This window comes from Saccoglossus kowalevskii, chromosome 3, assembly GCF_978046115.1.
Source record: "Saccoglossus kowalevskii chromosome 3, keSacKowa6.1, whole genome shotgun sequence".
In the NCBI taxonomy this organism is placed as follows: domain Eukaryota; kingdom Metazoa; phylum Hemichordata; class Enteropneusta; family Harrimaniidae; genus Saccoglossus; species Saccoglossus kowalevskii.
In genome coordinates this window covers 9108197-9122738 of record NC_140643.1, presented here as the reverse complement: position 1 = coordinate 9122738, position 14542 = coordinate 9108197, and the positions used below count along the sequence as shown (strand labels likewise).

General features: G+C 31.4%; 1 protein-coding gene across 2 annotated transcripts in view; it reads left to right on the top strand.

The window, feature by feature from the left end:
• The window catches only part of LOC146747459 (uncharacterized), a 28432-nt gene that overhangs the window by 13488 nt on the left and 402 nt on the right, over window positions 1-14542 (top strand). Inside the window, exon 2 of one of the 2 annotated variants that reach the window (XR_014928934.1) lies at window positions 13469-13551. Coding sequence is in view for 1 of the 2 variants with exons in the window: in XM_085496733.1 (XP_085352859.1) it covers window positions 13469-13597 (129 nt within the window). In the remaining variant the exon portion in view is untranslated. Of the gene's footprint in view, window positions 1-13468; window positions 13598-14542 lie in introns of both variants that reach the window. The other variant, XM_085496733.1, reaches the window with a different exon arrangement.

Sequence of the window (14542 nt, the reverse complement as noted above, 5' to 3'; positions counted from 1 at the left end):
ACAAGCATAGTACTATTCATTACATCCATATGACAAGCATAGTACTATTCATTACATCCATATGACAAGCATAGTACTATTCATTACATCCATATCACAAGCATAGTACTATTCATTACATCCATATCACAAGCATAGTACTATTCATTACATCCATATCACAAGCATAGTACTATTCATTACATCCATATCACAAGCATAGTACTATTCATTACATCCATACGACAAGCATAGTACTATTCATTACATCCATATGACAAGCACAGTACTATTCATTACATCCATATGACAAGCATAGTACTATTCATTACATCCATATCACAAGCATAGTACTATTCATTACATCCATTGACAAGCATAGTACTATTCATTTCATCCATATGACAAGCATAGTACTATTCATTACATCCATATGACAAGCATAGTACTATTTATTACATCCATATGACAAGCATAGTACTATTCATTACATCCATATGACAAGCATAGTACTATTCATTGCATCCATATGACAAGCATAGTACTATTCATTGCATCCATATGACAAGCATAGTACTATTCATTACATCCATATGACAAGCATAGTACTATTCATTACATCCATATGACAAGCATAGTACTATTCATTACATCCATACGACAAGCATAGTACTATTCATTACATCCATATGACAAGCATAGTACTATTCATTACATCCATATGACAAGCATAGTACTATTCATTACATCCATATCACAAGCATAGTACTATTCATTACATCCATATGACAAGCATAGTACTATTCAATACATCCATATCACAAGCATAGTACTATTCATTACATCCATATGACAAGCATAGTACTATTCATTACATCCATATCACAAGCATAGTACTATTCATTACATCCATATGACAAGCATAGTACTATTCATTACATCCATATGACAAGCATAGTACTATTCATTACATCCATATGACAAGCATAGTACTATTCATTACATCCATATCACAAGCATAGTACTATTCATTACATCCATATCTCAAGCATAGTACTATTCATTACATCCATATGACAAGCATAGTACTATTCATTACATCCATATGACAAGCATAGTACTATTCATTACATCCATATCACAAGCATAGTACTATTCATTACATCCATATCACAAGCATAGTACTATTCATTACATCCATATGACAAGCATAGTACTATTCATTACATCCATATGACAAGCATAGTACTATTCACTACATCCATATGACAAGCATAGTACTATTTATTACATCCATATGACAAGCATAGTACTATTTATTACATCCATATGACAAGCATAGTACTATTCATTACATCCATACGACAAGCATAGTACTATTCATTACATCCATATGACAAGCATAGTACTATTTATTACATCCATATGACAAGCATAGTACTATTCATTACATCCATACGACAAGCATAGTACTATTCATTACATCCATACGACAAGCATAGTACTATTCATTACATCCATATGACAAGCATAGTACTATTCATTACATCCATATCACAAGCATAGTACTATTCATTACATCCATATCACAAGCATAGTACTATTCATTACATCCATATGACAAGCATAGTACTATTCATTACATCCATATGACAAGCATAGTACTATTCACTACATCCATATGACAAGCATAGTACTATTTATTACATCCATATGACAAGCATAGTACTATTTATTACATCCATATGACAAGCATAGTACTATTCATTACATCCATACGACAAGCATAGTACTATTCATTACATCCATACGACAAGCATAGTACTATTCATTACATCCATACGACAAGCATAGTACTATTCATTACATCCATATCACAAGCATAGTACTATTCATTACATCCATACGACAAGCATAGTACTATTCATTACATCCATATGACAAGCATAGTACTATTTATTACATCTATATGACAAGCATAGTACTATTCATTACATCCATATGACAAGCATAGTACTATTTATTACATCCATATCACAAGCATAGTACTATTCATTACATCCATACGACAAGCATAGTACTATTCATTACATCCATATGACAAGCATAGTACTATTCATTACATCCATATGACAAGCATAGTACTATTCATTACATCCATATGACAAGCATAGTACTATTCATTACATCCATATGACAAGCATAGTACTATTCATTACATCCATATGACAAGCATAGTACTATACATTACATCCATATGACAAGCATAGTACTATTCATTACATCCATACGACAAGCATAGTACTATTCATTACATCCATATGACAAGCATAGTACTATTCATTACATCCATACGACAAGCATAGTACTATTCATTACATCCATACGACAAGCATAGTACTATTCATTACATCCATATGACAAGCATAGTACTATTCATTACATCCATATGACAAGCATAGTACTATTCATTACATTCATACGACAAGCATAGTACTATTCATTACATCCATATGACAAGCATAGTAATATTCATTACATCCATATGACAAGCATAGTACTATTCATTACATCCATATGACAAGCATAGTACTATTCATTACATCCATATGACAAGCATAGTACTATTCATTACATCCATATGACAAGCATAGTACTATTCATTACATCCATATGACAAGCATAGTACTATTCATTACATCCATATGACAAGCATAGTACTATTCATTACATCCATATGACAAGCATAGTACTATTCATTACATCCATATGACAAGCATAGTACTATTCATTACATCCATATGACAAGCATAGTACTATTCATTACATCCATATGGCAAGCATAGTACTATTCATTACATCCATATGGCAAGCATAGTACTATTCATTACATCCATATGACAAGCATAGTACTATTCATTACATCCATATGACAAGCATAGTACTATTCATTACATCCATATGACAAGCATAGTACTATTCATTACATCCATATGGCAAGCATAGTACTATTCATTGCATCCATATGGCAAGCATAGTACTATTCATTGCATCCATATGACAAGCATAGTACTATTCATTGCATCCATATGACAAGCATAGTACTATTCATTACATCCATATGACAAGCATAGTACTATTCATTACATCCATATGACAAGCATAGTACTATTCATTACATCCATATGACAAGCATAGTACTATTCATTACATCCATATGAAAAGCATAGTACTATTCATTACATCCATATCACAAGCATAGTACTATTCATTACATCCATATGACAAGCATAGTACTATTCATTACATCCATATGACAAGCATAGTACTATTCATTACATCCATATGACAAGCATAGTACTATTCATTACATCCATATGACAAGCATAGTACTATTCATTACATCCATATGACAAGCATAGTACTATTCATTACATCCATATAACAAGCATAGTACTATTCATTACATCCATATGACAAGCATAGTACTATTCATTACATCCATATGACAAGCATAGTACTATTCATTACATCCATATCACAAGCATAGTACTATTCATTACATCCATATGACAAGCATAGTACTATTCATTACATCCATATGACAAGCATAGTACTATTCATTACATCCATATCACAAGCATAGTACTATTCATTACATCCATACGACAAGCATAGTACTATTCATTACATCCATATGACAAGCACAGTACTATTCATTACATCCATATGACAAGCATAGTACTATTCATTACATCCATATGACAAGCATAGTACTATTCATTACATCCATATGACAAGCATAGTACTATTCATTACATCCATATGACAAGCATAGTACTATTCATTACATCCATATGACATGCATAGTACTATTCATTACATCCATATGACAAGCATAGTACTATTCATTGCATCCATATGACAAGCATAATACTATTCATTACATCCATATGACAAGCATAGTACTATTCATTACATCCATATGACAAGCATAGTACTATTCATTACATCCATACGACAAGCATAGTACTATTCATTACATCCATACGACAAGCATAGTACTATTCATTACATCCATACGACAAGCATAGTACTATTCATTACATCCATATGACAAGCATAGTACTATTCATTACATCCATATCACAAGCATAGTACTATTCATTACATCCATATGACAAGCATAGTACTATTCATTACATCCATATGAAAAGCATAGTACTATTCATTACATCCATATCACAAGCATAGTACTATTCATTGCATCCATATGACAAGCATAGTACTATTCATTACATCCATATGACAAGCATAGTACTATTCATTACATACATATGACAAGCATAGTACTATTCATTACATCCATATGACAAGCATAGTACTATTCATTACATCCATATGACAAGCATAGTACTATTCATTACATCCATATGACAAGCATAGTACTATTCATTACATCCATATAACAAGCATAGTACTATTCATTACATCCATATGACAAGCATAGTACTATTCATTACATCCATATGAAAAGCATAGTACTATTCATTACATCCATATGACAAGCATAGTACTATTCATTGCATCCATATGACAAGCATAGTACTATTCATTACATCCATATGACAAGCATAGTACTATTCATTACATCCATATGACAAGCATAGTACTATTCATTACATCCATTTGACAAGCATAGTACTATTCATTACATCCATATGACAAGCATAGTACTATTCATTACATCCATATGACAAGCATAGTACTATTCATTACATCCATATAACAAGCATAGTACTATTCATTACATCCATATGACAAGCATAGTACTATTCATTACATCCATATGACAAGCATAGTACTATTCATTACATCCATATCACAAGCATAGTACTATTCATTACATCCATATCACAAGCATAGTACTATTCATTACATCCATATCACAAGCATAGTACTATTCATTACATCCATATCACAAGCATAGTACTATTCATTACATCCATACGACAAGCATAGTACTATTCATTACATCCATATGACAAGCACAGTACTATTCATTACATCCATATGACAAGCATAGTACTATTCATTACATCCATATCACAAGCATAGTACTATTCATTACATCCATTGACAAGCATAGTACTATTCATTTCATCCATATGACAAGCATAGTACTATTCATTACATCCATATGACAAGCATAGTACTATTTATTACATCCATATGACAAGCATAGTACTATTCATTACATCCATATGACAAGCATAGTACTATTCATTGCATCCATATGACAAGCATAGTACTATTCATTGCATCCATATGACAAGCATAGTACTATTCATTACATCCATATGACAAGCATAGTACTATTCATTACATCCATATGACAAGCATAGTACTATTCATTACATCCATACGACAAGCATAGTACTATTCATTACATCCATATGACAAGCATAGTACTATTCATTACATCCATATGACAAGCATAGTACTATTCATTACATCCATATGACAAGCATAGTACTATTCATTACATCCATATGACATGCATAGTACTATTCATTACATCCATATGACAAGCATAGTACTATTCATTGCATCCATATGACAAGCATAATACTATTCATTACATCCATATGACAAGCATAGTACTATTCATTACATCCATATGACAAGCATAGTACTATTCATTACATCCATACGACAAGCATAGTACTATTCATTACATCCATACGACAAGCATAGTACTATTCATTACATCCATATGACAAGCATAGTACTATTCATTACATCCATATCACAAGCATAGTACTATTCATTACATCCATATGACAAGCATAGTACTATTCATTACATCCATATGAAAAGCATAGTACTATTCATTACATCCATATGACAAGCATAGTACTATTCATTACATCCATATGACAAGCATAGTACTATTCATTACATCCATATGAAAAGCATAGTACTATTCATTACATCCATATGACAAGCATAGTACTATTCATTGCATCCATATGACAAGCATAGTACTATTCATTACATCCATATGACAAGCATAGTACTATTCATTACATCCATATGACAAGCATAGTACTATTCATTACATCCATATGACAAGCATAGTACTATTCATTACATCCATATGACAAGCATAGTACTATTCATTACATCCATATGACAAGCATAGTACTATTCATTACATCCATATAACAAGCATAGTACTATTCATTACATCCATATGACAAGCATAGTACTATTCATTACATCCATATGACAAGCATAGTACTATTCATTACATCCATATCACAAGCATAGTACTATTCATTACATCCATATCACAAGCATAGTACTATTCATTACATCCATATCACAAGCATAGTACTATTCATTACATCCATATCACAAGCATAGTACTATTCATTACATCCATACGACAAGCATAGTACTATTCATTACATCCATATGACAAGCACAGTACTATTCATTACATCCATATGACAAGCATAGTACTATTCATTACATCCATATCACAAGCATAGTACTATTCATTACATCCATTGACAAGCATAGTACTATTCATTTCATCCATATGACAAGCATAGTACTATTCATTACATCCATATGACAAGCATAGTACTATTTATTACATCCATATGACAAGCATAGTACTATTCATTACATCCATATGACAAGCATAGTACTATTCATTGCATCCCTATGACAAGCATAGTACTATTCATTGCATCCATATGACAAGCATAGTACTATTCATTACATCCATATGACAAGCATAGTACTATTCATTACATCCATATGACAAGCATAGTACTATTCATTACATCCATACGACAAGCATAGTACTATTCATTACATCCATATGACAAGCATAGTACTATTCATTACATCCATATGACAAGCATAGTACTATTCATTACATCCATATCACAAGCATAGTACTATTCATTACATCCATATGACAAGCATAGTACTATTCATTACATCCATATCACAAGCATAGTACTATTCATTACATCCATATGACAAGCATAGTACTATTCATTACATCCATATCACAAGCATAGTACTATTCATTACATCCATATGACAAGCATAGTACTATTCATTACATCCATATGACAAGCATAGTACTATTCATTACATCCATATGACAAGCATAGTACTATTCATTACATCCATATCACAAGCATAGTACTATTCATTACATCCATATGACAAGCATAGTACTATTCATTACATCCATATGACAAGCATAGTACTATTCATTACATCCATATCACAAGCATAGTACTATTCATTACATCCATATCACAAGCATAGTACTATTCATTACATCCATATGACAAGCATAGTACTATTCATTACATCCATATGACAAGCATAGTACTATTCATTACATCCATATGACAAGCATAGTACTATTCACTACATCCATATGACAAGCATAGTACTATTTATTACATCCATATGACAAGCATAGTACTATTTATTACATCCATATGACAAGCATAGTACTATTCATTACATCCATACGACAAGCATAGTACTATTCATTACATCCATACGACAAGCATAGTACTATTCATTACATCCATATGACAAGCATAGTACTATTCATTACATCCATATCACAAGCATAGTACTATTCATTACATCCATACGACAAGCATAGTACTATTCATTACATCCATACGACAAGCATAGTACTATTCATTACATCCATATGACAAGCATAGTACTATTTATTACATCTATATGACAAGCATAGTACTATTCATTACATCCATATGACAAGCATAGTACTATTTATTACATCCATATCACAAGCATAGTACTATTCATTACATCCATACGACAAGCATAGTACTATTCATTACATCCATATGACAAGCATAGTACTATTCATTACATCCATATGACAAGCATAGTACTATTCATTACATCCATATGACAAGCATAGTACTATTCATTACATCCATATGACAAGCATAGTACTATTCATTACATCCATATGACAAGCATAGTACTATTCATTACATCCATATCACAAGCATAGTACTATTTATTACATCCATATGACAAGCATAGTACTATTCATTACATCCATATGACAAGCATAGTACAATTCATTACATCCATATGACAAGCATAGTACTATTCATTACATCTATATGACAAGCATAGTACTATTCATTACATCCATATCACAAGCATAGTACAATTCATTACATCCATATGACAAGCATAGTACTATTCATTACATCCATATCACAAGCATAGTACAATTCATTACATCCATATGACAAGCATAGTACTATTCATTACATCCATATCACAAGCATAGTACTATTCATTACATCCATATGACAAAGCATAGTACTATTCATTACATCTATATGACAAGCATAGTACTATTCATTACATCCATATCACAAGCATAGTACTATTCATTACATCCATACGACAAGCATAGTACTATTCATTACATCCATATCACAAGCATAGTACAATTCATTACATCCATATGACAAGCATAGTACTATTCATTACATCTATATGACAAGCATAGTACTATTCATTACATCCATATCACAAGCATAGTACTATTCATTACATCCATACGACAAGCATAGTACTATTCATTACATCCATATGACAAGCATAGTACTATTCATTACATCCATATGACAAGCATAGTACTATTTATTACATCCATATCACAAGCATAGTACTATTCATTACATCCATACGACAAGCATAGTACTATTCATTACATCCATATGACAAGCATAGTACTATTCATTACATCCATATGACAAGCATAGTACTATTCATTACATCCATATGACAAGCATAGTACTATTCATTACATCCATATGACAAGCATAGTACTATTTATTACATCCATATGACAAGCATAGTACTATTCATTACATCCATATGACAAGCATAGTACTATTCATTACATCCATATGACAAGCATAGTACTATTCATTACATCCATATGACAAGCATAGTACTATTCATTACATCCATATGACAAGCATAGTACTATTCATTACATCCATATGACAAGCATAGTACTATTTATTACATCCATATGACAAGCATAGTACTATTCATTACATCCATATGACAAGCATAGTACTATTCATTACATCCATATGACAGGCATAGTACTATTCATTACATCCATATGACAAGCATAGTACTATTCATTACATCCATATCACAAGCATAGTACTATTCATTACATCCATATGACAAGCATAGTACTATTCATTACATCCATATCACAAACATAGTACTATTCATTACATCCATATGACAAGCATAGTACTATTCATTACATCCATACGACAAGCATAGTACTATTCATTACATCCATATGACAAGCATAGTACTATTCATTACATCCATATGACAAGCATAGTACTATTCATTACATCCATATGACAAGCATAGTACTATTCATTACATCCATATCACAAGCATAGTACTATTCATTACATCCATATGACAAGCATAGTACTATTCATTACATCCATATGACAAGCATAGTACTATTCATTACATCCATATGACAAGCATAGTACTATTCATTACATCCATATGAAAAGCATAGTACTATTCATTACATCCATATCACAAGCATAGTACTATTCATTACATCCATACGACAAGCATAGTACTATTCATTACATCCATATGACAAGCATAGTTCTATTCATTACATCCATATGAAAAGCATAGTACTATTCATTACATCCATATCACAAGCATAGTACTATTCATTACATCCATATGAAAAGCATAGTACTATACATTACATCCATATCACAAGCATAGTACTATTCATTACATCCATACGACAAGCATAGTACTATTCATTACATCCATATGACAAGCATAGTACTATTCATTACATCCATATGACAAGCATAGTACTATTCATTACATCAATACGACAAGCATAGTACTATTCATTACATCCATACGACAAGCATAGTACTATTCATTACATCCATATGACAAGCATAGTACTATTCATTACATCCATACGACAAGCATAGTACTATTCATTACATCCATACGACAAGCATAGTACTATTCATTACATCCATATGACAAGCATAGTACTATTCATTACATCCATACGACAAGCATAGTACTATTCATTACATCCATATGACAAGCATAGTACTATTCATTACATCCATACGACAAGCATAGTACTATTCATTACATCCATACGACAAGCATAGTACTATTCATTACATCCATATGACAAGCATAGTACTATTCATTACATCCATATGACAAGCATAGTACTATTCATTACATCCATATGACAAGCATAGTACTATTCATTACATCCATACGACAAGCATAGTACTATTCATTACATCCATATGACAAGCATAGTAATATTCATTACATCCATATGACAAGCATAGTACTATTCATTACATCCATATGACAAGCATAGTACTATTCATTACATCCATATGACAAGCATAGTACTATTCATTACATCCATATGACAAGCATAGTACTATTCATTACATCCATATGACAAGCATAGTACTATTCATTACATCCATATGACAAGCATAGTACTATTCATTACATCCATATGACAAGCATAGTACTATTCATTACATCCATATGACAAGCATAGTACTATTCATTACATCCATATGACAAGCATAGTACTATTCATTACATCCATATGACAAGCATAGTACTATTCATTACATCCATATCACAAGCATAGTACTATTCATTACATCCATATGACAAGCATAGTACTATTCATTACATCCATATGACAAGCATAGTACTATTTATTACATCCATATGACAAGCATAGTACTATTCATTACATCCATATGACAAGCATAGTACTATTCATTACATCCATATGACAGGCATAGTACTATTCATTACATCCATATCACAAGCATAGTACTATTCATTACATCCATATGACAAGCATAGTACTATTCATTACATCCATATGACAAGCATAGTACTATTCATTACATCCATATGACAAGCATAGTACTATTCATTACATCCATATGACAAGCATAGTACTATTCATTACATCCATATGACGAGCATAGTACTATTCATTACATCCATATGACAAGCATAGTACTATTCATTACATCCATATGACAAGCATAGTACTATTTATTACATCCATATGACAAGCATAGTACTATTCATTACATCCATATGACAAGCATAGTACTATTCATTACATCCATATGACAGGCATAGTACTATTCATTACATCCATATCACAAGCATAGTACTATTCATTACATCCATATCACAAGCATAGTACTATTCATTACATCCATATCACAAGCATAGTACTATTCATTACATCCATATCACAAGCATAGTACTATTCATTACATCCATATGACAAGCATAGTACTATTCATTACATCCATATGACAAGCATAGTACTATTCATTACATCCATATGACAAGCATAGTACTATTCATTACATCCATATGACAAGCATAGTACTATTCATTACATCCATATGACAAGCATAGTACTATTCATTACATCCATATGACGAGCATAGTACTATTCATTACATCCATATGACAAGCATAGTACTATTCATTACATCCATATGACAAGCATAGTACTATTTATTACATCCATATGACAAGCATAGTACTATTCATTACATCCATATGACAAGCATAGTACTATTCATTACATCCATATGACAGGCATAGTACTATTCATTACATCCATATCACAAGCATAGTACTATTCATTACATCCATATCACAAGCATAGTACTATTCATTACATCCATATCACAAGCATAGTACTATTCATTACATCCATATCACAAGCATAGTACTATTCATTACATCCATATGACAAGCATAGTACTATTCATTACATCCATATGACAAGCATAGTACTATTCACTACATCCATATGACAAGCATAGTACTATTTATTACATCCATATGACAAGCATAGTACTATTTATTACATCCATATGACAAGCATAGTACTATTCATTACATCCATATGACAAGCATAGTACTATTCATTACATCCATACGACAAGCATAGTACTATTCATTACATCCATACGACAAGCATAGTACTATTCATTACATCCATATGACAAGCATAGTACTATTCATTACATCCATATCACAAGCATAGTACTATTCATTACATCCATACGACAAGCATAGTACTATTCATTACATCCATATGACAAGCATAGTACTATTCATTACATCCATATCACAAGCATAGTACTATTCATTACATCCATATGACAAGCATAGTACTATTCATTACATCCATACGACAAGCATAGTACTATTCATTACATCCATACGACAAGCATAGTACTATTCATTACATCCATATCACAAGCATAGTACTATTCATTACATCCATATGACAAGCATAGTACTATTCATTACATCCATATCACAAGCATAGTACTATTCATTACATCCATATGACAAGCATAGTACTATTCATTACATCCATATGACAAGCATAGTACTATTCATTACATCCATATCACAAGCATAGTACCATTACATCCATATGACAAGCATAGTACTATTCATTACATCCATATCACAAGCATAGTACTATTCATTACATCCATATCACAAGCATAGTACTATTTATTACATCCATATGACAAGCATAGTACTATTCATTACATCCATATGACAAGCATAGTACTATTCATTACATCCATATGACAAGCATAGTACTATTCATTACATCCATATGACAAGCATAGTACTATTCATTACATCCATATGACAAGCATAGTACTATTTATTACATCCATATGACAAGCATAGTACTATTTATTATATCCATATGACAAGCATAGTACTATTTATTACATCCATATGACAAGCATAGTACTATTTATTACATCCATATGACAAGCATAGTACTATTCATTACATCTATATGACAAGCATAGTACTATTCATTACATCCATATGACAAGCATAGTACTATTCATTACATCCATATGACAAGCATAGTACTATTCATTACATCCATATGACAAGCATAGTACTATTCATTACATCCATATGACAAGCATAGTACTATTCATTGCATCCATATGACAAGCATAGTACTATTCATTACATCCATATGACAAGCATAGTACTATTCATTACATCCATATGACAAGCATAGTACTATTTATTACATCCATATCACAAGCATAGTACTATTCATTACATCCATATGACAAGCATAGTACTATTCATTACATTTATATGACAAGCGACATTTCTCTTTTTGTAATGAGTTAAGGTGCTTTTCACAAGCCAACATTGCAACATTTCTCCTTTTGTGTTGAGTTAAAGATGCTTCTCACAAGTAACCCAGCCAACATTTCTCTTTTTGTAGTGAGTTAAAGGTGCCTTTCACAAATAATTACACAGCCAACATTGCGTATACAACTCTACGAGTGGATCCAGAACCAAGAAAAGGTGCTGTGTCAAAACATTTTACAGTCAAAGACAATTATTTATTTGTGTGAGTATGTGCACAATATCTGTTAATACATAGTTTTCACACTGTGTTCTAATACTATGGAACCTTTTCGCATGTTGTATGGTTTAGATCACATTTAAAATGGCCAACTGTGGCCATTTTGTTTTAATGAATGCTGTTTCAGAGCTATATTTATGATATGCCCTGACCATTCATATTTATCTATTCATTTACTCTTGTCCGACGACCTCATCTGATTTAGACTTCCTGTTGAAAACTATTTGTTATGGGTGGCTCTCTCTCAAAGTTAATTTTGTGGCGATATAATTTTAATGAATATTCTTGTCATTTTTAGTTTAAAAATGCAGTTTTTGACTTTTTGAAAATGCAATTCCAATTTTTTCGTTATATTATATGTAGACCTTGGGTGATTTCTTTAATTTTGGTGAAAAATGCAATTTTATACTTCTTAATAAATGACAAGCTGAATTGTGTCTGTTTGTTTAGGCCATCATGATACAGGTGGCTTTTATTACCCAATCATAGTAAGTCAGTCAAATTTGTGACGATCATTTTTTAATTTTTGGTAAAAAATGTTATTTTTGACTTCATATTTTTGTAATTTCTTTTATAAAATTTTATTTTTCATTCTTGAAAACTGCTTGCCAAATTGCTACAATATCTTATTAATTTTCACTTCAGATGGATCTTATTGTTGATTTCATAATTTAGTAAATATTTTTGTTGAAACTACCATCCCTAATGATATCAACAAATAGGATACTTGTGTTATAGTTAGAATAACTCTCTCCAAATTGTTAATATATTGTACTGTTTGAAAACTTTATGTAATTATTAATTGAAGAATATACTGATTACTTTCACATTTTCATGTATTTTCGTCAAAACTGATTGAAGAATCTATGAACAAGGCCATGGTTGTAAGTGACAAATTGTATTAGCAGAAACTGCTTACAAGAACTTGGG